This window comes from Lepidochelys olivacea (genome assembly GCF_965140295.1).
Source record: "Lepidochelys olivacea isolate rLepOli2 genome assembly, chromosome: 2".
NCBI lineage: Eukaryota > Metazoa > Chordata > Testudines > Cheloniidae > Lepidochelys > Lepidochelys olivacea.
This window is the reverse complement of record NC_140412.1, coordinates 41,724,662-41,748,232: the sequence shown is the minus strand read 5'-3', so window position 1 is coordinate 41,748,232 and position 23,571 is coordinate 41,724,662. Positions and strand designations below refer to the sequence as shown.

Below are 23,571 nucleotides of genomic sequence, written 5' to 3'. Positions count from 1 at the left end.
GGCAGTGATCATATTCTCGTCTTCATAAACTCCAAGGGCAAAAGCAGGAAGCTTATTAGATCAGGATACAATTATTAGTGAGTTAATATTAGGCTTTTATTATACTGAAAAATATATAAATATATGTAAGAATAATTTGAAACCGCATAGAAACTGTTAATCTGTTAAATGAAGTATATTGTTTAATCTGTAATATTATAACAACTTAATATTTTCAGTAATAAAGGTTAACTAATTTGGGCCAGATTCTGAATAAGAACTCTTCCAATATAATTTTAAATGCATCGTGGAAAAAAAATTAGAGTTCTTGTGAAATGACCACTTACAACCCCACAAGAGATGTAAAGAGTGTGTGGAAGAGGGACACAATAAAGACAGAAGTAGTTAAAATAATTTTAAAGCAAAACTAACATTTTATTGATTTTTTTAACATATGATTTTAACTTTTTTTGTGGTCTTTTCCTTTCCTTTCCTTTTTCTCATGTAAAGTTTAGCAATTATGTATATCCTGTGTTCTGACTGGCTAAAAATGGTCCTCAGCCGATCAGAGTTCAGGGATTTTCATTAAAAATATATATATATAATTTCCTATTTTCTTTATGTAATAACAAGCACATTCTCTTTGCAGGGTTATCTGATTAGCTGCGTATGGAACTGTTACCGGTACATTAATAGTAGAAACAACTCTGATGTGCTGGTGTACATTGCAACCAATGACACTGCGGTAAGCATGTCTCTTAACGTTTTGTTTTACCATTCGTCAGTGTTACTGACAGCTTCTTAACCTTTAACGCAAAATTCTCAATTATCGTCTGTGTCCACTAAACACATATTATCAACGTCCTTGTATCCAATTTCCAACTCATGGTGAAGCAGATCAGTCTGTTGAGAAGAGTGTTTGATACATAGCTCCTAGTGATCTGTGTGTGTATCTACACCACTGCAATATGCTATAGTTGTGATTTGGTGCTCAGCAACTGAGAATTAGGTATGACATTTGTATGACTTGGCTGTTGTTTTTGAATTGTAAGAACACTGAGTAAAATGAAGACTATGTTGAAATAAATTAGCAGACAAGTCTGGACTATAAAGGACAGGAAGTTGTCAGTTCTTTCTGCAATAATTTAGTGTTACATTTATAAGATATGAAGCACTCCGTGTGCTGTTTGTTCATTCAGTTGTGTTTACAATGTGCAAAAAAAAATGGGTAACTTGACACTGCTGAATCCGCATAGTATGACATTTTTGTGGTGATACTGCAAACCTGGAACCCAATTCTGCTTTGTTACACCCAAGCTATCCCACTGAGGTCAATAGGTCAAAGTAATCTCTGATGTAACTCCACAGACTTTTAAGTGAAGTGGGATTGCAATTTAATCCTTGGAATTACACCAGGATGAGTTTGGCCTGTTGGCCTTGCATGGGTGGAAGGGAGGGCAAATCCAGCTAATGAAATTTCAATATTGCCAACCTCAAATATTCAAAGATCATAATACAGGCTCCCAAAACTGAGTGGTTTAAATATAGTGAGACTTAAAAATAAAATGAAATAAAGTTGGGGCTGAGGGGTTGTCTTTTGGTTTCAGAACCTTTAGGATGAACTTGAGTTATATTTTTCAAGCTTTCCTGTGCAGCCATGAGGACTTGAACCTTACTATTTATCTAAAACGGAAGCTGAGATTCTCACATAATTCATTGTCTTCAAGAGCTAGGACTTAAAAAAACAAACAAAAAAAACCCCACCTCAATATTGCAAGACCCAGATAAAATCATGAGTTGACAACACTGAATTTTGAACATTCAGTTCTGGGTTTATTGAAAGCTAAATGAAAGTGGGAGGAATGCATTTGGAACCTACATTGAGTAAAACAAGAAGCTCTGCATGGGAAAAAAATTGATAGCTGTTATGAAGTCCTTAGGTAGTTGTAACTCAGCTTAAAATGCTGCAAAATGTATAATTCACTATATTGAAAGTCTTGGTTGCAAGATTCTTCTCCAAACTGAATTAACATTGAAACTCTAGTCACACAGGCTTAATATAACATTGCATCTGCTTCATCGCTGGCCCCGGGAAACAGAGGAGTTCAGTTTCCAGTGCTACCTTTTTCTACTGAAATGATTTACCAATAACTTCTCAAGGGAAAAGGACAAGAAAACAGCATGTTCTGAATCTGCCGTGAAAGCAGGATAAAAATGTAAATCATGTCAACAAGCGAAGTTGTAATTTAATGTACATTTCATACATCAGTACGGTTGAAATCTTAGGTGCTTCAGTCATGGGATTGATTAGAGTCAGGGAGAGAACTACCTTCCCTCCTGTCTGGAAGAAAACCTGTGTTTGGTTACTGATATTATGGTTTTAAGAATGTAAAGTGTCCATAATTCTTCATGTAGTGTTAATACATATATTTTGCTGTGGTATTAGTGACAAGTGTGTCACCGGCTTTCATTTGATACCTTAAGACACTTTTTGGATAAACACTAGTACAGCAATGTGTTGGGTGTAGTGAGTTTGTCAGGCTTGCTGACCCAGGGTTGTGAACCACCAATGGGCCTCTGTGTCACAGCTCCCTCACAGCTGCAGGGCCAGGGACACTGGATCCCTGCAGATGCAGGGTGTGGGGAAGGCTGTGGCCCTGGCAGGGCAGGGTAGAGACTCCTGGCCAGGGCCATGAGGAGGAGATTGAGCCCTGGTCCCGGGGGGAGGCACCTGTTTGAGGACCAAACATTTAGAAGCAGGGTGACCTCCCCATAGTGCGGAGCTTGTTCTTGTCCTTGCAGCCTTGTGGGAGTCTCTGGTCTGCCAGGCCAGGATTGCAGCGTCCCCTACTCCTTGCACCCAGTTTTCGAACTACATATTAAGTCACCTACGTTGTCTCTTGTATCCTGGGACCAATATGGCTACAGTACTGCAAACAACAATGTTAATTTTTATCTTCCTAATTTTTTAATCAAAATGTCTTGTGGTATCCTCTGAAAAGCTTTATAGAAGTCTAAGTATATTGCATCAACACTGCTATTTTTATCAAACTTTAATCTCATCAAAAAAAATATCAGGTTAGTTTGACAGAACCTATTTTCCATGAACCCAGGTTGATTGGCATTAATTATATTACCCTACATTAATTCTTTATTAATCGAGTCCTGTATCAGTAGTGTCATTAGCTTGCCCAGGATCATTGTTAGACTGACAGACCTATAATTACCAGCCTCATCCCATTTAACCTTCTTTAAATACTGGCACAACAATTGCTTTCTTCCGGCTTCTGGAATGTTCCCAGTGTTAAAATATCCCTTAGTATAGAAGAATAAATCATCAAAAAGGAGAGAAAGTATTGTGCTGGACCTACAGTTGTCATGATTGCTTTTTATTATGCTTACCATTTTAAAAAAGGTTTATATTTTATAGAGAGTAAGAAAGATTGAGACAAAGGAGTATAGTTTGTTCTAACCAGTTCAAATATTGGCAAAACTGAGTTTTTAGATGTCTCATTGATAGAAATGGGTAAATTACCCATAAATTTATCCTGATCTTTATCTGTCCTCTAAGACTTGGACCAAAGATTTCAGAAAATATTTTGCCTTCTCTGAATTCTGGAAAAATCTGTCTGAGACTTGCAGTTTAATGACATATATTTCCATTTAATGACCATGTTCTTGAGTACTTCCTGGGGAAGACAGTTATTCCATCCATATCAAGGTGAGATGCCAAGATGTGGGAGACAATAGGGATCCATAGATACTCACTGGCTGAAGTGCCTATAAACCCTGTTCAAACCAACTCTGGTCATAAGTCCCTTTTAAAATACACTCTCTTCTGAATTCAAATCCAGCTAAAGGCTATGATTGGATGTGGGGTCACCAAAACCAGAATATGACCCCCAAATGTACAAATCAAATTATTCATTGATTTTTTTGGTATACATTGGTTTAGCACTGGAAAGGTGCATATGCACAGTTAAATATCAGATACAAAGCAGATTAGGAAAATGACAATTCCTCAAGCTCTGTTTTCAGTACAGTTACATTTGTCTAATTTTCCTCACCTAATAAAAAATGTTTAAATCCGTACCTTTACAAGCTTTGCCAGCTGGTACAAATGAACTTCCTTTTCATCACGCACAATGAATGGGATGTGCCAGATGCACACATTGAGGCATATTGTTTCCATATCTGCAGTCTTGGACTTATTTTTTCCCTTTTACCTCCGTTGAGCACATTGTAGACAAAAGAGCAGTATTCTACATCAGGTAGGAAATTCAAGGCAGTGTAATGGAAACAAATTTTGCAGGCTGAATTAATCCATCTCCTCTGCCAACCTGGACAATGTCTCAAGTTAGTGTTGTTCAGAGCAAAACGTCTAAGGTCCCAATTATGGTCTTGAACACTTAGAGCATCTCATTTTGTTTATTGTTAACTCTTAAATTTCACTGTAGCTAATGAGATGGAAGCTTCATCCACAGTCCTGCTGTCATTGAAAATAAACTGTGAAGTAGTGAATCTCTCTTCTAAATGGGATTTAGATCCTTACACATTTTATCAAGAAACTCCAGTGGGGCCATGTGATGTCAAATTTGGCCATAGCTAACCATGACTTTTATATAAGTATAATGGGGTTTCCAAAAGGGTAAGTGTTTTTTTTTTTAAAGAAGAACTGGTGCATGAATATATAGATACTGTATCACATACATACAATGTTGTCTGTTAATCAGACAGTTACTCTTTTTTTGGGCCATATTGTCCTCTTTTCAGGTTATTCATGTATAATAGCTAAAACTTCTATAGATCTGCTTTTGCGCAGTTTATGCATCATTCCACAAGAATTGGAGTTTGTCCCGTGACCTGGACTTGATTCTATTTGTCCCCTTCCCTGGCCCCTCCCACTCCCCTTCCCCCCCACAAAGCCAGGGCCACCTGCAGAGGGTCCGCTGTCTCTCTGCTGCTTCTCAGCCCTCTGCAGCAATACCCCACTTTCCCCCTTCATTTTGGATCCAAAGTCCCCCAGGGATTTATACAATGGAAAGATTGATTAAACCACAGATTTTTTCCCCTATCCACCTCGATAGACAAAGAGGGCAGTTTGGCCTCTGTCTAGTTTTCTGCAGTCTTTGGTAGTTTTGTCATTAAATTCAGTAGGAGCAGATCTTTCTTTACTTGCCACTGAAATGCAACCATTCCTGGGGATGGAAGATCCAAACCTTAAACTCTACATAGTTTAGGACAGAAAGTAGAGAATGCCTTCTTCACACTCTGGCTACCTTCTGTATTTCCATTTGAAGACTGCAGTTGCTCATTTAGAATTTGTTCATGACACCAGAGCTAACACAGAAAGCACTATGGGTCTGATCCAAAGACGACTAAATTCATTAGAAAGAGTCCCACTGACTTCACTGAGCTTTGGATCAGGTCTTCTGAGATCTTTAATGACCAGTACAGTATTCAAGGTTCTTCTTCAAGTGGTTGTTCACGTCCATTCCACATTAGGTGTGCGCGCACCGCGTGCATGAGCATCGGAAACTTTTCCCCTTAGCGGCTCTCGGCGGGTCCCCCGAGTGGCGCCACTGTGCCCCGCATATATACCCCTGCCAGCCCGACCCCCTCCAGTTCCTTCTTGCTGTTGGTGGCAGCGCTGGAACAATCTCTCTCTCTCTCTCCCAGAAGAGCAGTCCCTTAGCCTTTAGAGTAGCTGTTATCAGTTCGTTTACATACAGATTGTGAACACTTAAGTGATTAGGTGCTTGGAGGCCTCCAGCACCGGGCATGCTGCAGGCCCATGGCTTCAAGGCTTGCACCACGTGCCGCAAACCTATGCCAGTTAGTGACTCCCACGACTCGTGTCTACGTTGCCTGGGGGATGGACATCAAACTGAAAGGTTTGCAAGGCATTTAACCCAAAGACAAGGAAAGAAAGAGACTTTCGCCTAAAGCGGCTGTTGATGGAGGCCACATTGCAGCCACCAGGCCCGGAGAGCCCGACGCCGGCTCAGACTTCCTCGGTGCGTAGTGCCCCGGAGATGTCGGGAGACCCGGCGCCGGCGAAGCACAGTGAACTGTCAGCCCTGGAGCGCCAGGCTAGGCCCCGGCACCGATCGTCCTCCCCAGTGCGGCCCCTGGTGCAGCCTGAAGGAAGGCGCGGTCGTTCCCCGCACAGGAGGCCGGCGCCTCCCGAGGCCCCGAGCGCCACCAAGAGCGGGAAGGCCACAGAACTGGCGCTGACACAGGCGGTCCCGGCGGCACAAGCCCCGACTTAAGTGAGCTCAGTGCGGATGATGGGCTCAAGGGCCTAACGGATCAGCCCTCTACGCCTGGCACCTTGGAGGCCGCAAAGGACCTCATCGAGCTGTCGGCGGCAAGCCCCCTCCCGTGTGGGGAGAACCCTCCAGTGCCCATGCCTTGGGCGCCGTCAAGGGTAAGCTGCCAGTGGTGTGCCGCTCAAAGACACCGTCCCGGCCCCGCTCCCGGAGTTGGTCCTGGTCGAGCTCCAGCTCCACAGACTCGCACTTGTCAGTGGCCCAGAAGGAGGTTGCGGCACCGGGTCGACGTGAAGAAGCGCCAGGAAGGGCACACCACCCTCCGGCACCGCCCAGAGACCAGCACCGGGAGGAGTTGAGACGGCCTTTGCCAGAGGTCTCCCGCAGATGGTCCCGGTCCAGGGAACGCTGGCACCGGTCCCAGTGCCGGTACCGCTCCCGGTCCCACTCAGCCAGGAGCGGCTCGTTCTCCCACCGGCGCAGATCATTGGCACTGCTATGGCCTTTGCGGTCGGCGTCACCGCAGTTTGGCGCCGGCTCCAGCCGCTATAGCTACCCGCACCAGGGCCCGGACAGCAGGGTCCCTCAGGGGAGCTGGCAACCTCAATGGGGGCCGCCAGGCCATTTGCCCTTCTGGACTCCCTGGGCCTCTCAGGAGCGCCAAGGGGCCCCGTCCAGGGCAAGTTACTCGGTACAGCGGTCCCGGTCCCCGCACCGACACCAGACAGTGCAGGAGGCAAGTGTCCAGGCCTCCAGCATCCCCCCAGCATACACCGGAGAGTCCAGCACCGAGCCCGGTGCCGTCCCATGGACTCCTGCCCCAGCCTGAGCCGGGGGCCCCTACCATGGGAGATGGGGAGCAGGAGGACCAACCAGAGGGGGTCGAGCAGCAGCTAACCTCCTCGTCTTCCCTCAATGAGGCAGTGGCAGGTACAGAAGTATCCGGCCTTCCGCCAATAGACCGTAGAGCCTACCAGGAACTGCTGTGCAGAGTTGCCCAAAATTTGGGGTTGCAGGCCCAGGAGACGGTTGAGCAGGAGGACCCCATGGTGGACATTGTGAGCCCCGAAGGTCCATCCAGAATAGCGCTTCTGCTCATTAAGACCATTCAATCTAACTATAAGACTATATGGCAGACCCCGGCCTCCAGCGCTCCAACGGCTAAAGGAGTGGAGCGTAAATACTTTGCCCCATCTAAGGGCTATGAGTTCCTATTCTGCCACCCGAGTCCATGCTCCCTAGTGGTTTCGGCGGTGAACGAAAGGGAGCACCATGGACAGCAGGCCTCGGCCCCTAAGGCCAAGGAGGCGAAACGTCTGGACCTTTTTGGTAGAAAGGTGTACTCATCTGGGGACCTTCAGTTGAGGATTGCTAACCAGCAGGCCATCCTCAACAGGCACAATTTCAACTCCTGGGCAGTGGTGGGGAAGTTTAAGGACAACCTCCCGCAAGGTTCCCAACAGGAGTTCATGGCCCTGGTGGACGAGGGCAAAGTAGTAGCCAAGACCTCTCTCCAGACCTCCCTGGATTCAGCAGACGCAACGCTAGAACAATCTTGTCGGGGTGGTCATGAGGCGCTCGGCATGCCTCCAGGAGTCAGGCCTGCCCCCCAAGGTCCAGAATACACTCCAGGACCTCCCCTTCGAAGGGTCCGGGCTTTTCTCGGACCAGACAGACACGAGGCTGCATAGCCTCAAGGACTCGCGGGCTATGCTCAAGTTGCTGGGTATGCACACCCCGGCAACCCAAAGAAAGCCCTTTAAGCCGCAGCCTCCCCCTCAACGCCAGTACCAGCCTCACCATAGGCATGAGCCTAACTGTAGGCAAGGCAGGGATAACAGGCGACGGCGCAACAGTAACAACAATAATGCGCCAGGCCAGAACCAAGGCCAGCACAAACCCTAGCCGGCCACTAAGCCAGGCTTTAGAAGGTGCGCTGAAGGACAGCATACCAGACCAGTCACCGGATCCGTCCCTTTGTTTCCTGAACCGCCTCTCCTGTTTCTCCGCTGCGTGATCCACCATTACGTCAGACTGTTGGGTCTTACACACGGTGCGGAATGGGTACTCGCTGCAGTTTGCCTCCCTACCCCTCCCACCCCACTTCCCCGTCCCTCTTCAGGAACCCGTCTCACATGCATCTCCTAGAGGAGGAAGTCCGCTCGCTGCTACGGGTGGGGGCAGTAGAGGCGGTGTCTCACGGCCTAAGGGGAAAAGGGTTCTACTCCCGGTACTTCCTCATCCCCAAGGCCAAAGGGGTCCTTTGCCCAATCCTAGACCTACGCAGGCTCAACAAATTCCTGGTCAAGGCCAGGTTTCGCATGGTATCTCTGAGCACCATCATCCCTTCCCTGGATCCGGGGACTGGTACACCGCCCTCGACATGAAGGACGCGTACTTTCATATCGCCATTTTCCCAGCACATCGGCAGTTCCTATGCTTCACTGTGGGCTGAGAACATTATCAGTATGCGGTTCTCCCATTCAGTCTAGCCATGGCCCCAAGGGTGTTCACGAAGTGCATGGCGGTGGTGGTGGCCTTCTTACAGAGGCAGAGAATCTGGGTGTACCCGTACCTTGACGACTGGCTCCTGGTGGGCTGATCTGAGGCGGAGGTGCAGGGCCATGTGGAGGTAGCCCTGGGATTGTTCCGTGAGCTGGGGCTCCTGGTCAACGTCCCCAAGTCCACACTCATACCCGCTCAGAGAGTGGAATTCATAGGGGCGGTCCTGGACACGGTGCAGGCCAGGACAAGCCTTCCGGTCTCCCGATTCCGGGCTATCCAACAAGCAGTGGCCTCCCTGCTCCAGTTTCCAATGACAACGGTCAGGTGCTGCCTGTGGCTGCTGGGCCACATGGCGGCATGCACGCACGTGGTCAGGCATGCCAGACTGAGACTCAGGACTCTGCAGGCGTGCCTCGCTCGGGTGTACCGCCCAGGCAGGGATCCCCTGGACTTGGCAGTGACAGCCCCAAGGGATGTGCTGGACTCCCTGCTGTGATGGCAGTCCCAGCCTGTGGTTTGCGAAGGCATCCCCTTTGCTGCCCCGCTTCCGGACCTGACGCTGGTGACAGATGCGTCAGACCAGGGATGGGGGGCTCGCCTGTGGGACCTTATGACGCAGGGGTTGTGGTCTGGAGCAGAGCAGTCGCTCCATATCAACGTGAAGGAGCTCAGGGTGGTTCGTCTCGCCTACCAGACCTTTCAAGCCACTCTGAGTGGTCACCGCGTGACAGTTCTGACAGACAACACTACTGCCATGTTTTATGTAAACAAGCAAGGTGGGGCTCGTTCTACACCACTCTGTTGCAAGGCTTTCCTCTTTTGGGACCTTTGCACAACCCATGCGATTCATCTCGAGGCATCCTATCTCCCGGGGGTGCGGAACGAGCTGGCAGACTCCCTCAGCAGGTCGTACTGCATGCACGAGTGGACGCTCAGGGCGGATGTCGTGCTTTTGCTCTTCCACAGGTGGGGGTTTCCCCAGATAGATCTGTTTGCCACCAGGGCCAACGCCCAGTGCCCGTGGTTCTGCTTGTTCCAGGGCCGCAGCCCGGGCTCAGTCACGGACGCGTTTGCTATCCCATGGAGAGGGGGCTTGATGTATGCCTTCCCTCCGCTCCCCTTGGTGCACAAGGTCCTGCTCAAGGTGCCCAGGGACTGGGCGGTGGTGATCCTCATCGCCCCAGCCTGGACCCGCCAACACTGGTACACATCGGTCCTAGAGCTGTCGGTGGAGGCCCCAGTAGTCCTGTCCCTACACCAGGACCTCATTACGCAGGACAGCGGGCGGCTTCTCCACCCCGACCTGCAGTCACTGCACCTGACGGCATGGAGGCTCTGTGGCTAAATGCCCTGGAGAGCTAGTGCTCCCTTCCTGTGCAGCAGGTTCTGCTTGGCAGTAGAAAGCCCTCTACCTGAGTGGCCTATATGGCCAAGTGGAAAAGGTTCTCGTGTTGGTGTGAACCCTGACTGGTGTGGCCGGGCCAGGCCCCGGTGCAGGCCATTCTGGAGTACCTCCTGCACCTCAAGCAGCAAGGGCCAGCCCCGTCCTCACTCAAAGTGCACCTGGCGGCCATCTCCGCCTTCCATCTGGGGTTCTCGGGGGGGCTTGGTGTTTTCCCACCCAATGGTGGGGCGGTTCCTTAAAGGGTTGGAGAGGGTGTTCCCGTACTCCCACCCCCCAGTCCCTCCATGGAACCTTAACGTGGTTCTTTCTAAACTCATGGGACCCCCTTTCGAGCCCCTCGCTACCTGTTCTCTCCTCCACCTTTCCTGGAAGGTGGCATTTCTGGTTGCCATTACCTCGGCCAGAAGGGTGTCCGAACTGAGGGCCCTCACCTCTGAGCCACCATACACAGTATTTCACAAGGACAACATGCAGCTCTGGCTGCACCCCAAGTTCCTCCCTAAGGTGGTGTCCCAATTCCATCTGGGCCAGGACATTTGTTTGCCAGTGTTCTTCCCGAAACCCCATACAGACCCGAGTCACTGCAGCTTGCAAACCTTGGATGTGTGTCGAGCGCTGGCGTTCTATTTGGAGCGCACCAAGCCCCTTCGCAAATCCACGCAGCTGTTTGTGGCTGTGGCCGAGAGGTTAAAAGGTCTCCCAGTGTCGGCGCAGCAGATTTCGTCTTGGATTACGAGCAGCATCCAGGCATGCTATGAGCTCGCAGGTGTTCTGGCCCCCGGCGGTCATGGCCCACTTGACCAGGGCGCAGGTGACTTCCACAGTGTTCCTGGCACAGGTCCCAATCCAGGAGATCTGCAGAGCAGCCACCTGGTCCTCAGTGCACACCTTCACAACCTACTATGCGGTCAACCAGCAGGCCAGAGAGACATAGCAGTTGGCAGAGCAGTCCTCCGAGCAGTTGTTCCGTGACTCCTACCCTCCTCCAGAGGTAAGCTTGTAATTATCCTAATGTGGAATGGACGTGAACAAGCACTCGAAGAAAAAACGGTTACTTACTTTCTCATAACTGTTGTTCTTTGAGATGTGGTGTTCACGTCCATTCCACCTTCTATCCCTCTGTCGGAGTCGCCAGCAAGAAGGAACTGGAGGGGGTCAGGCCGGCGGGGGTATATATGCGGAGCGCAGTGGCACCACTCGGGGGACCTGCCAGCCCGCCGGGAGCTGCTAAGGGAAAAAATTTCCAATGGTCGTGCACATGGCGTGCACACCTAATGTGGAATGACGTGAACAACACATCTTGAAGAACAACAGTTACGAGAAAGTAAGTAACTGGGTTTTTTTGGCTTTATTATACCCTACAGAAGGCCTCCAGTTGCAAACTTCTCCTTAACATCATGCTGAGCATTAGTTTAGAACAGACTCAGAGAAACAGTGTCCTGTATTGAATCACCAACAGCAACATTTTCCTTTAGTCTCCCATCCAAGTTATGACCAATGTCATTCCTATCTTTGCTTACTGTATGATATCAAGTGTGGTCAGAGACGTAGGTATGGGGTTATAGGATTTCAGGTGCACCAAGTCCAAAGTTGTTGTTTTTTTTTTCCCCCCTACAAGGTAATGCCAAAATGACTTAAACCTGACCTGGGCAGAGCATGTGGGGGAAGGCAGTTTAATCTTTATGCCCATTTTAGCCATGGCAACTCTGCTGAGCCTACCAACCAGGATGCACGTTGTCAATGGTTTTGTTGTACGGACACTAGGAATCAGACTGAAATCTTGACTCGTTTTTCTAAGACCATAGAACTGCTTCTATCATTGGGTAACAAACAAGCCCTGTCAGAAAAAAGATGATTTAAAGGATCACTGCCACTTTACAAATACTATATTTTTCTTTTCCGGTGTTGTGACACTTTAGATTACTGAAATCAAAGGATATGAAAGATGTAATTTACTTATCGCTACTGTTTTTATTCTATTTTTTGATTTTATCTCATTTAAACTTTTCAAATGCATCACAAGTCAATATTTAGATTGTTCAGTCATCTTGTTGCTGCATCATCAAGGGTAGTATTGAAGTCCACACTCTAGTCTTCTAATTGTGCACTCCTCCACCATTTCTACTGCCTTCTTGTGGTGTCCCTGAGAGTAGCATAAAGTGAAACAAAAGTAGACAAAATACAGAATACACTCTTACATTCTTGTTTAATGAGAATAGATAGAATCACTTTCAGGTTTTCATGTACTGAGTTAATTTGACAATCTTTGGGTTGCAAAAAGTGCAGGAGAATGTCTGTCTGTTTTTTAAAAAAAATTTCTATTGTAGGTTTCCCGTGAATAGTTTCTATCTTCTGATCCAAATTTGACATTACGGTAAAATGTAAATAGAATGATTCCAGTTACAAATGAAAATGACCCTAAAAGTCTCATTCCTAGGCCTTAGTGGATATTTGCCCAGAATTGACATAATTAGCAGTCGCTACCAGTGTTCCCTCTAATTTTTCCCATGCATGTGCTGAATGAATTTTATGTGCACCAGTATGGATGTGATGTGTGAGACAGAACAAAATTCATGTGGCAGGGATGAGGCTGAAGGGTTCGGAGTGTGGGAGGGGGCTCAGGGGCGGGGAGTGAGGGCTCAGGCTGGGGGTGCAGGGTTTAGGGCTAGGGCAGAGGGTTGGGGTGCAGTGGGGTGCGGGCTCTGAGGTTGGGCCGGGGATGAGGGCCTCAGGGCTGGGACAGAGGATTGAGGTGCGGGGGGTGGGTGAGGGCTCTGGCTGGGGGTGCGGGCTCTAGATTGGAGCTGGGGATGAGGAGTTTGGGGTGCAGGCTGCCCTGGGGCTATGACAGGGAGAGAGGACTCCCTGCAGAAGCACCTGGGCTGGAGGGGAGAGGCCTCTCTCCCTGCTGCAGCAGCAGCTCTGGGTCTGAGGCCGCAGGATAGGCGCCTCTCCCCCAGATTCGGCAGGTCTGGGGCTGGGGGGAGGCATCTCTCCCCACTGCAGCCCTGAGCACCTGTGCGGCACTTAATAGGCTGCTGTGTGGCTTAGAGGGAACTTAGGTCTCTACCCAAAACAGTACAACTGGGTTCAAGCAGCGGTCAGTCTGGTGAGATCTACAGCAAGAAAGAGTGTGACTAACAGGCAAAAAAAGCAGCATCTAGAAACGAAACAAAACAGTGATCATGGAGGTACTTTGATTACCGGGGGTGCTGGGTTTTGAGACAAAAAAACCTTGCAGAAGCTTGGAAGCAGTAGCAAGAACAATTGAGATTGTGTACAGAACTGACTATGGGGATAAATATGAGAAAATGAGGGTAAAGCTTTTTTTACTATCTCACTGGGGAAAAAAGGACAAGAAGTGACAGTGTTGCCAGGAATAATGCCCTGAACACTGGACCAGCTGATAAACGTGTTTGGTGAATATTGTGACCCCTGACAGAACACTCCATTTTAAAGCGCGCACTCCCTCAGTACCAGGTGGTAATGCAGCACTGAGAGCAAAGAAGTGGAGTGAGACCCTGGCCAAGGTGTGATTCACCTCAGATTGCACTAGCCTTCCCTGTCGCTCCGCTCCTTTGCATGCAGAGTGTAATTGCTCCATTATTGTGGCTGACTTCTGTCCAGGTGCACATGGGGGGGAAGAAATAAAATTAGTGCAGGAAGCTTTCTTCTACTTGAGTAGCCATAATCTGACCCTAAATGTGGCAGTGTCCTTGTAATATATATGCTTATGCATGTGCCTGGAATGCTGAATAAATTATGTTTACTTCATGGAACTTCATGTCTGTTGTGACAGAAATTCATAAATCTTATGCTATTTTCTTAAAACTAATCTCTTGCAGTTCTAGAAATGGTTAGTAGTATGAATAAATGGTGATCATTGTCAAAAATAAATAATATGCATTAATGCGCCTTGGCACAGAGTATTTTGCATCAGGGAGGCCTAATTTTTCATTCCCTTTGGTTATAAATGATCTCTGAGCCATGCTGCTTCCAGTTATTCCATCTGCAATCATTCCCATGTGATTTCTAATGGAAGTGTGTGCATATAAACATTGGGAGGCTTCCTGTCTGTGTAGTGAGGGAGGCTCCCTGGAATTTGTTTGACAGATACCATATCGTGAAATGCTTAACCAAATGGTACTTAAACAATGAGGTTCAGCCAGACTGTTCAAACAAATTCCTCTTTGAACAGAGCACAGAGGAACATTTCACTTTAACAAATGTAAGGTAGCTCTGCAGTGAAGCCTCAGGCCCATAGTGGGTTTACTAGGAGATGAGGTTCTTCTGTTTTGAATAAAAAGAATTTCCTTTAAAGATTTCTCTTAAGCTCCTTAGAAGGAGAGCTGCTCTGTCTGTAATGTGTTTTTAACATGCCTGCTCTTGGAGCCCTCCCCTTGCTATAGGCCCAAGGCAGGCTCAGATAAGGTCATTCCAGTTTTGGGGGGAGGAGAGGAGCGGATGCAAAGTGTGCCGTGCGTTGCGCAACAAATGGTTTATGTCCAGGAAACATTTGTGGAACAACAAAAAGATCTGTTCTACCTAGGGCAGCCGTACATAAGCAGTTTGACTGATTGTGTGGAGTTGCTAAAGTCATTATTCTTATGATTATCTTGGCCCCGTCCAATTCCTCTCTTGTCCAACTTTCAGGCCTTTCCCAGGCTTTGGACTGACCTCGTTCACCAGCACCAGATGGGGGTAGACAAACCCCCTCTCTCTTTTTCCGCCCCTCCCCCCTCCCCCCCCATTCAGTGTCTTAGGCCTAAAACCTGACTGGGCATGACTTCTAAGAGGCCAGAAGATAGTTTACCTCTCCTTGGAATGAGCCCCAGTGAATTAATCCCCAAATAATTTAAGACTAAAAGGGTGTTAAATAAAGAAAAGTATATTTAGGAAACTGCGAGGAAGTCAAATTAAGCCAACAATAAATGGTACAAAACATGCCTGCATGCGACCTCACTTAGGTAGGCCCTACAACCTTTTAAATAAAAAAAAAAAAGCTGCCCCCTCTTTAGATGTCTTGACTTATATCAGGTCCTTTAGACTTGTTACTGTGCTCATTTCTGTGTCACTAACATTTTAGCCTCTCTGGTGTAGCATGCTCGCCACCCTGTACATCTACTCCCTGTTCTGTTCAGTCACTCCTGGTTTATACTTGGTAGTCAAGAAGTGAGTCTGTGTTGCCAAATTAGCCATGGAGTTCTATGCACACGTTTGTAATAGTCACACACTGGTTTAGGTCCAATATAGTGAGAAGAGAAATATTCTCCATCACTTTTCCCAGTTTTACCTCAGACAGCACATTTTAGTGGATGCTCCCCTCTCCAAAATAAGCTTATTTTCCCCATTCCTTCTCTATATGTGAAAAGTTCCCTTTTCCCAAAAAGCTGGTAAGGTTCATATCCCTTCTTTGTATATAGTATAAAATGTGTGTGCATGTTTGGGTCTCTCCCTAGAAGGATCAGTGTCCTGAAGTTTGCAGTTTCCTGAAGTATCAAGCAATAGATAGAGCCTTAAAAGTTCCTATATTTTCCAGTCAGTTCCTGTTTCTTAGAACTCCAGTCTGTGTCATAGACTTTATCGAGTCTTTCAAAGTTATTTATTAAAAGGTGAGGGTGTGCAGTGCTAAAAACACAGTTCTCTCTCAAGACTCTTACAATTTATAGCTTACATTTTCAAAAGTGACTAATGATTTTGGGTGTCTTAGGTTTTGGATGCCTAACTTGAATCACGTTGGAGGGCCCTACCCTCTTGAAAGACCTTTAAAGGACTGGTTTGGGAATGAATTAAAGAATGCATTGGCAAACATGTCTGGGGAAAAATAGCAGAGTGAGAAAAGAATTCTCTGCCTTCCCTATACATAAAGTGAATCAATTGTTAAGAGGTTTTTATTTGTGATATAGCTGCTCATGGTCCTGCTGTAATGTCTGATCATCCCTGGGTGGTCTTAAAAATGTGTAGTCAAGAACACAATGTTATGAGAGGACTATTGGGACAGTTTTAAGTTAAGCAGGTGGTCAATACCATGATCTTCCCTTCAGAGCCATTCCTGGGCTAGCTGCTTCATTTATTGCAGTGTTTGGCTGAATATAGTTTATGTTACAGCTAGTGGCTCCTACCACCACAGCTGTGGAAGGAAACTCCATTAGTTCTGTCTAAGTAAATGACATGAGGGCAGAGAAATAAATGTGATTAATAAAACCTGTATATTGATTGATCAAACTATGAGGAACCTCTAAAACACATTTGGCAGTGCTGCAAGTTAAAATGAAGGGGTTAGCTGGTTAATCTGTCACTGAAATGGCAAATGACTGAAGGTGAAAGTAACCCTTGTGTAGAGGGGTTAGTGCAAACACTATGCACCACTTAAATCCTTAGATTAGAGCTCAAGTAGTGCATAGGCTCAGTGCTGGCTCTCTGCTAAAGAGTGAATTTCATCCTGAATTAGCAAAGTGAACAAGTTCCAGACACAAGCAAGGTGGGAAGTAGTAACCCTGTCATGGATTTAAAGGGTCTGTGGTAAGCCTTGGCCTTTAAACAGTCTCCTGGAAGCACTGCTTCAGTGTGCCAGACCCCAAAGGGGTCACACTTTTTTCCATAAGAGCAGTCCATGCGGCCTCAACACATCTGAGATAGAACCTTCAGACTACAGCACTCCTGTTTCTCACCGTGAGACCTGCCCAGTGAGTTGAACTGCAGTAGATTCCTGTTCAAAGACTTTTACTTCTTTAGGGATCAAGGAACCTCAGAAAGTATCTGCAGGCAGCCTTTTCAAAACACAGGTAGTTTCAATAGTCAAGTGGAATACAAACTTGGGAAGTCTTTAGGTTGACGTACAGAAGCAAAAGTTAAGATGGTGTTCAGACTGGCCAAAGTCAGAGCTCTACCAAACTATGTTGCTGTAGGGCCAGTCTTGAGTTTTCCTCTCTGTCCCTTTGTCTCCCAGCCTCAAGTGAGAGCCCAGTGTCTCTGAGTACAGTTCATAACACCTCTGTCCATTGTTCTTCCACAGCAAAACCATGCTGTGTTCTCATGTTCAGCCTGCTAGAGCCTCCTGACGTGTTAACGTTCAGTCATTGGGGTTCCACTCATCTTTCCAGATCCTCCATTGATATGTATTGATTCCAGCCAGCCCTTGGAGGTTAATTCATGCCACCCCAGACAGCTGTGGGACCCAAAATACCTCAAGTCTCCTGTTCTGTCCCAGGGGAAGCATTTAGCTCTTCTGTACCCAGTGGGCAGCCATACCAAGCTAAATAGGTCAGCCCAGTCATATCATTCATAAAAAATAGTACAGAAAATTCCCATTACTGTCACACTGTAATTGCATGCTACAGATATATAAGTATTCTTTACTAGGGTGCAGTTGAAAACTCCATAGAAAGTGCTAGGTTCTGGCCCTTTCAACCAGAGGTCCCCTATTGAAATTCAGGCTGGCTGAGAATTCCTCTTAAGGCTACCAGGGAGCAGCAGCAGCTCCACTACCCTTGTCATGCATACAGCATGTGTCCCTCTCTGTGATTGGCCAGGCCTGCTCACTTCATAGCTCCCCACCCATTTTAGGTAAGAGCAATAGCAGGAAGCAGGCTGCTACATTGGCTGTAAGGAGTTGAAGCTGCTTCTGCCCTCCTTCTCTCCCACTTCCCAGCACATCTGCACAGGGCTACCTGGCCCTGATTAAACATTACTGTAGCTTGTTTGACTATCTGAGGTGTAAAAGTAATTACTAAAATAATCTATAATTTGTAATGTTTGGGGTGAAGCTTAAAATTTGTAAGTATATACAGAGTATGCTACAAAATTATGTTCAGCTTGTAAATATGTTTCCAGAATTTGGTGTCTATCTTGGTTAATAATCATTTGCACACTTCATCCCAAAGTACTTTACAAACATAATTTTATGTAGGGAAATAATGTACCTGTTTTACAGATGGGTAAGGTGAGGCATCGTCAGGTGACTTGCCAAAGTCATACAGTGCGTCAGTGGCAGGGCTAGGATTAAAACATAAGTCACAACTCCCAATTCCATGCTCATCATCACTTGACTGCACTACACTGGTCAACTCCCATCATTTAAGTAGTGTATTTACTAAGATTTGTGTCCTGTAGCTTATATTTTTACTCAGAAACTCTAAGGTAGATGTGTTTACTGAGACACTCTAAAATTAGTTCGCAGCTGCTCAGTGGATTCTTCAGCAGTAAAGTCAGGGATTACCGCACAATTGAAATGTTCCTTCAGATATAGATGGCTCATAAATAAGAGATCATCTTCCTACTAGTTGAGTTCAAGGATGCACTCCTCCCAAATTCCTCAGGAAGGAATACATTCTGTTAAGGGAGGTTGATTCCAGAGCGCATAGTTGTTCAAATGCAAAACATTCATTAGACTATAGGTTGAACCTCTCTAATCCGGCACTCCCTGGTCCGGCAACATCTCTTGTCCAGCATAAGCGCCGACTCCGTGGGTGCTTCGGGGCCAGAGCACTCATGGGGAAAAATTAGTGGGTGTTGAGCATCCACCGGCACCAAGCTCCCCCCTCTGGCCCCCTTCCCCCTGTGTCTCTACTAACTCCTCCTCCTCCCTCCCAGCGCTTCTGGAGCGTGGCAAACAGCTGATTCACAGCATTCAAGCTCCAGGAGGGAGGGGGAGGGGCCGGCGGCCAGTACTCTGGGTGGCAGCGGGGCCCCTGGGTGGGGGGCCACGCTGGGTGCAAAGCCTGGGGTGCTGCAGCACCACCTGCACCCCTACTTCCCACGCCTGTGGAGACGCACTAGCACTCTGCATTGACCTCCCATGGTTCAGCAAATTCTCTGGTTTGGGACTGGTCAGGTCCCAAGGGTGCTGGGCTAGAGAGGTTCAACCTGTAGTCCCAGAATAAACTGTATTGGGAATGGAGTCCGGTTCAGGTTTTTAGGCAGACTCCTGGAACTTAATGCTGAGTGTTTTGTTTCACTTCAGTTAATTTCACTTGTCAAAATTAGTTTTAATTATTTTATTATAAACCTTGGTATTGGTCTTATGATTTAATCTGTTTAAAAAAAATCCAACTGTGTGACAAACTTATTCCAGGCAGGGGGAATTTATGGCTGACTTTCTCAACAGATGAAAGGTTCAAGATGATGGCATGCCATTATTGCGTGCCAAAACAGTCCAAATCTAAATAAGCTTTTCTGGTTCAATGCACCTTTTACCATTCAATGCACTTAGGTCCTGATGCAAAGACTACTGAAGTCAGTAGAAAGATCCTTTAATGATGCAAGAATAAAGTTATTCATTAAACATTTCTTCATTATATGAATTGGTTTACTTTACAGCTGGTTTACTTTATTAAGCTTACCCACAGTTGGATAGAGCACCACTTGTGCTTTAAAAATTAACTGTAAACTGAAGAGAATTGGGGCCTTATGTTCATTAGGGAGTAAATGCAGTAATGTAAGAGTAAGCATATGTGGTGGAGAAGGAATGTGTTCTACTGGAAGTTCAGGTAAATGTGGAAACAGTTCCATAGATGTGGGAGGATCCTTGGAATGGTGCAATCCCCAAGTAGACATGTTGAAAGCCAAGATTAATACTAAAATGTTTGAATAATAAACATTTGCCTTAGTGTTTGCAGAGATGTCTGAATAGAAACAATCTTAAGGAAGTCATCTAGCATCCCCAAGAAATTGTTGAGTTATCTAAGGAGTGGAAAAGTAGGAAATAGCATATGGTTCTTGTTAGTTAATACACAATATAGCTAATAAGGAACTAATGTTGTAATTGCAGCCTTCCTGGGAAGAAATACTGTGTGATGTGGTTTGTGTTTATAAAAGGTTTCTATATAGGCTTGGCAGAATTTGATTTTTTTTCTAACTTTGACACTTCTTATCGATTAATTTTTTTTATTTGTAGCTTTTTGTTTTTTACATGTGTGGGGGGCAATGCTAACAGCAGGGCTCCCTGTCCGGCTAAGGGGCCCAAGACCCCAGGGCTACAGGGTGCAAAGGAGGCTGCAGCTGTCCTGGCTCAACAGAGCAGGGACCCTTGGCCAGGACTGTAAGGAGGATGAGCCCCACCCTGCTGTGGAGGAAGTCACCAGACTGCTGAACAGTTCCTGCCTGGGGATGGCACTCACGCTCCTGGCTGGTAAGTGAGCAAGGGGGCTGTCACAGTGAAGCTGCAGAGAGCTCCTTGCATGGCTGTGAGGCACAAGGTATGGGGAAGGCTGCAGTGTTGGCCAGGCAGAGCAGAGGCCCTTTGCTGTGGGGGAGGCCATACCCCTGCCGAATGGCTCTTGCATGGGGATGGAGTCATACAGCACTGGGTTGGCCTCCTCCATGGCAGGGGATGACGACTCCTCATAGCCCTTGCCAGGAGTCTCTGCTCTGCCAGGCCAGGCCTGGAGCCTCACTCCCACACAGTACCTTATGCCTACAGAGACTGGATATCCCAGGAGTGAGGGAGCCCTCTGCAGCTCTACTTTTGCGGCCCTGCACCCTCACTCCGTGCATGGCCCCAGGGCTGGTAACACCTGATCCTGCAGCCACCAGGAAGACTGTAGTCCTGGCAGAGCAGAGATCCCCAGCACTGCCAATTGGTGAGTGAGAGCAAATCCATGACAGAGGGGCTGCAGAGACTCCCTGCACAGCCACAGGAGCCATTCAGCAGTGGAGTGGCCTCCCCTCTGGCCAGGGGCTTGTCCTCCTCCTCCTTGCCATTCTGGCCAGAAGTCTTTGCTCTGCCCCACCAGGACCATAGCCTCCCCCAATGCCTTATGCCTGAAGGGATTGGGTGTCACTGGCCCTGACGCCGCACATAAAGCCCTCTGTAGCCCTCCTTTCAGGACCCGCTTCCTCCCTCCTGTGTCAGTAGGGCTGCAGAGGGCTCCCTGCAGGGCCACAGGGCCAGTGACACCTGATCCCTGGAAGTGCAAAGTGTATTCCTGGGGGAATTCTGTGCCAAAAAATTAAAAATTCTGTGCATAATATTAAAAATTCTACAAAATTCTGCATATTTTATTTGTCAAAATAACACTATATAATCTCACCAGTTTCAATTATTTTGGTAATTTATTTTAAAATACCTGTCAACAAGTATGTCTGCAACAATACAGACAATGAAAAAGATTCAAGAAATGTTTTTTGGCAAATAGTTTCCTTGCTAGGCATATAAATATGAAACTTGGAGTAATTCATTTAAACTACAATATAGAACCATATTTCCCGCCCCCCTCAGAAGCAGAGCAAAGACATGGGGAAATCAGGGGTAACGAAGGAGCTGAGGGAGAGGGAAGGAGCCTGGGAGTGAACATGGAGGGTTGTTGGATGTGGGTGGAAGAAATATGGAACAGGCTTTTTTTGGGGGTGGAGAGGGATTGTTAGGGAGCTTCCCCCGTGCAGACTCTGGCTGACCCCTAGCCTTTCCTGTTCAGTCAAGCATATCTTCCTCTGTCCCCATGTGTCCCTGCACCCCCTCCCCCATCCCTATGAGTCTCTGTACCCCCACACAGCCACCCCCCCTTCCCCACGTGGACCTGTGCCTCCACTCCAATTCAGCCCCTGCCCCAGTCTGTCCTCCCCCACTAGCCCTTATGAACCCCTGTCTGTGACTTAGCCCCATGTGCCCCACAGTGTTTGTGTCTCCCCTCCCCCTCATATCCTCTGTTTCCTGACCTGGACCACCAGCAGGGCACTGCTTTCAGGATGGCAGCCTCTTCTCTTCCCTATCACAGCTGGGGAAGGCCCAGGAGTGGCTGCTCTGTTCTAGCTTCACAGCAGCCCCTGTGGCCAAAAGGCTTAACTGCGGAAACTTTCCGGCAAGACGTTATTTTCTGCGGGGGGGAAAAACTACACACTGCACATGAATTATGCACTTGTGCAGTGGTGCAGAATTCCCCCAGGAGTAAAGATGCAAACTCTTACCGATTGAAATCAGTAAAAATAAATACCAGTGTGTCAGCTGAAATTGACATTGATGGACAGTTTTAAAATTTAAGCCTGCCAAGGCTATTTATATAATACAGTAGAATCCAAGTTACCCAAATAACTAGGGTGACATGAGTTTGGATAATCAGAAGCTTGGCAATTAGAAGTTTTCAAGTGTCAGTCCTGTGCAGCTCCTACATTTTGCTGGACTGAAGCTTCTTATCTTAGAAGTTCTGCAGGAATTTAGGCCAGAGTTTTCAAAATGATTCAGCACCCGCAATGGGGGCCAGAGCTCAGCTCCCATCTAGGCACTTCAGTAAGCACCCAATGTGATGGGCTCTTTTCAAAATATTGCTATTAGTGTCAACCATGCAGATGTTAAGAGCTCCACAGGCTAAAGCTAAATCCATGTGGAGCTCCTTTAGGCATTTTTTCAGGAAGTGAGGAGCTTCATTCCTGTGGATATTAAGAACTCCGCAGGTTGGAACCTTCAGAACTCTAATCTTCTAAACTCATGTATTGGTCCACCAACAGGGAGAGGCAGGATTCATTAAAATGGGATTCTACTTTGCATTTACACTTATCTTTCATATAAGGATGTCAAAGCACTTTACAAACATGAATTCAGATCCAGTTCTTCCCTGAGAGATAAGTAGGCATTCTATTTACTTCACAGGTAAACAAAGAGCAAGTAAATTACTTGCCCAAGGAGGGCACAGAGTAAATCAGTGGTCTAAATGTTTATTCTGTGTGCATGATTGAAGGTGGTGTGTGTGTGTTTATTCATTTATTTATGTTACCATAGTGCCTAAGAAGCCTAGTCATGGCTAGGACCCCATTGTGCTAGGCACTGTACAAACAGAAGGAAAAGTTGGTCCCTGCCCCAAGGATCTTACAGTCTCAGAATCACACTAAACTGTGCACATATTTCTTCTGTCCTTCATGGTCCCCGGTAGGAAATATCTATTCTATTAGATGCTCAAATGGTGTAATACTAAGGATATGTCTACACTAGACATGCTACTGTGTATAGCTGTAGTGTAGACACTTACTACAGCAATGAAAGGGGTTCTTCTGTGGTTGTAATAAATCTACCTCTCTGAGAGGTGATGGATAGGTTACCAGAAGAAATCTTTAATTCACCTGACTGTGTCTACACAGGGATGGAGGCCAGCTTTTTCACAATCCTGAGTGATATAGTTAAGCCAACTTAACTTTCAGTGTAGACCAGCTGTGAGTGGTGAGATTCCATCTGTTTCTCCAGTAGCTGAATTCATTGATGAGTGAAGTAAATCCAGCTTCTTATATAACAGCCTCTAGGGGTCATAAGGAATTTCTTGAGTAACAGTACAGTTTTGTGTCCAAGGCATTTATCAGTTTCCATTAAAATGGATCAGAATTTAAGGTTAACACAAAAGTAAGAAACCAATATTTATGGGCTAGATTCAGCTCTCAGCTACACTGGTGTAAATTCATTGGTTTTAATTCTAACGACCAGAATCT

At 46.8% G+C, this 23,571-nt stretch overlaps 1 protein-coding gene across 1 annotated transcript in view; it reads left to right on the top strand.

Annotated features, from left to right (window-relative positions):
- LAPTM4B (lysosomal protein transmembrane 4 beta) overlaps nucleotides 1–23,571 on the top strand; it is a 125,970-nt gene that overhangs the window by 82,833 nt on the left and 19,566 nt on the right. The window contains exon 6 of the mRNA XM_084620090.1: nucleotides 629–724. Coding sequence (XP_084476216.1) covers nucleotides 629–724 — 96 coding nt within the window. The remainder of the gene's footprint in view (nucleotides 1–628; nucleotides 725–23,571) is intronic.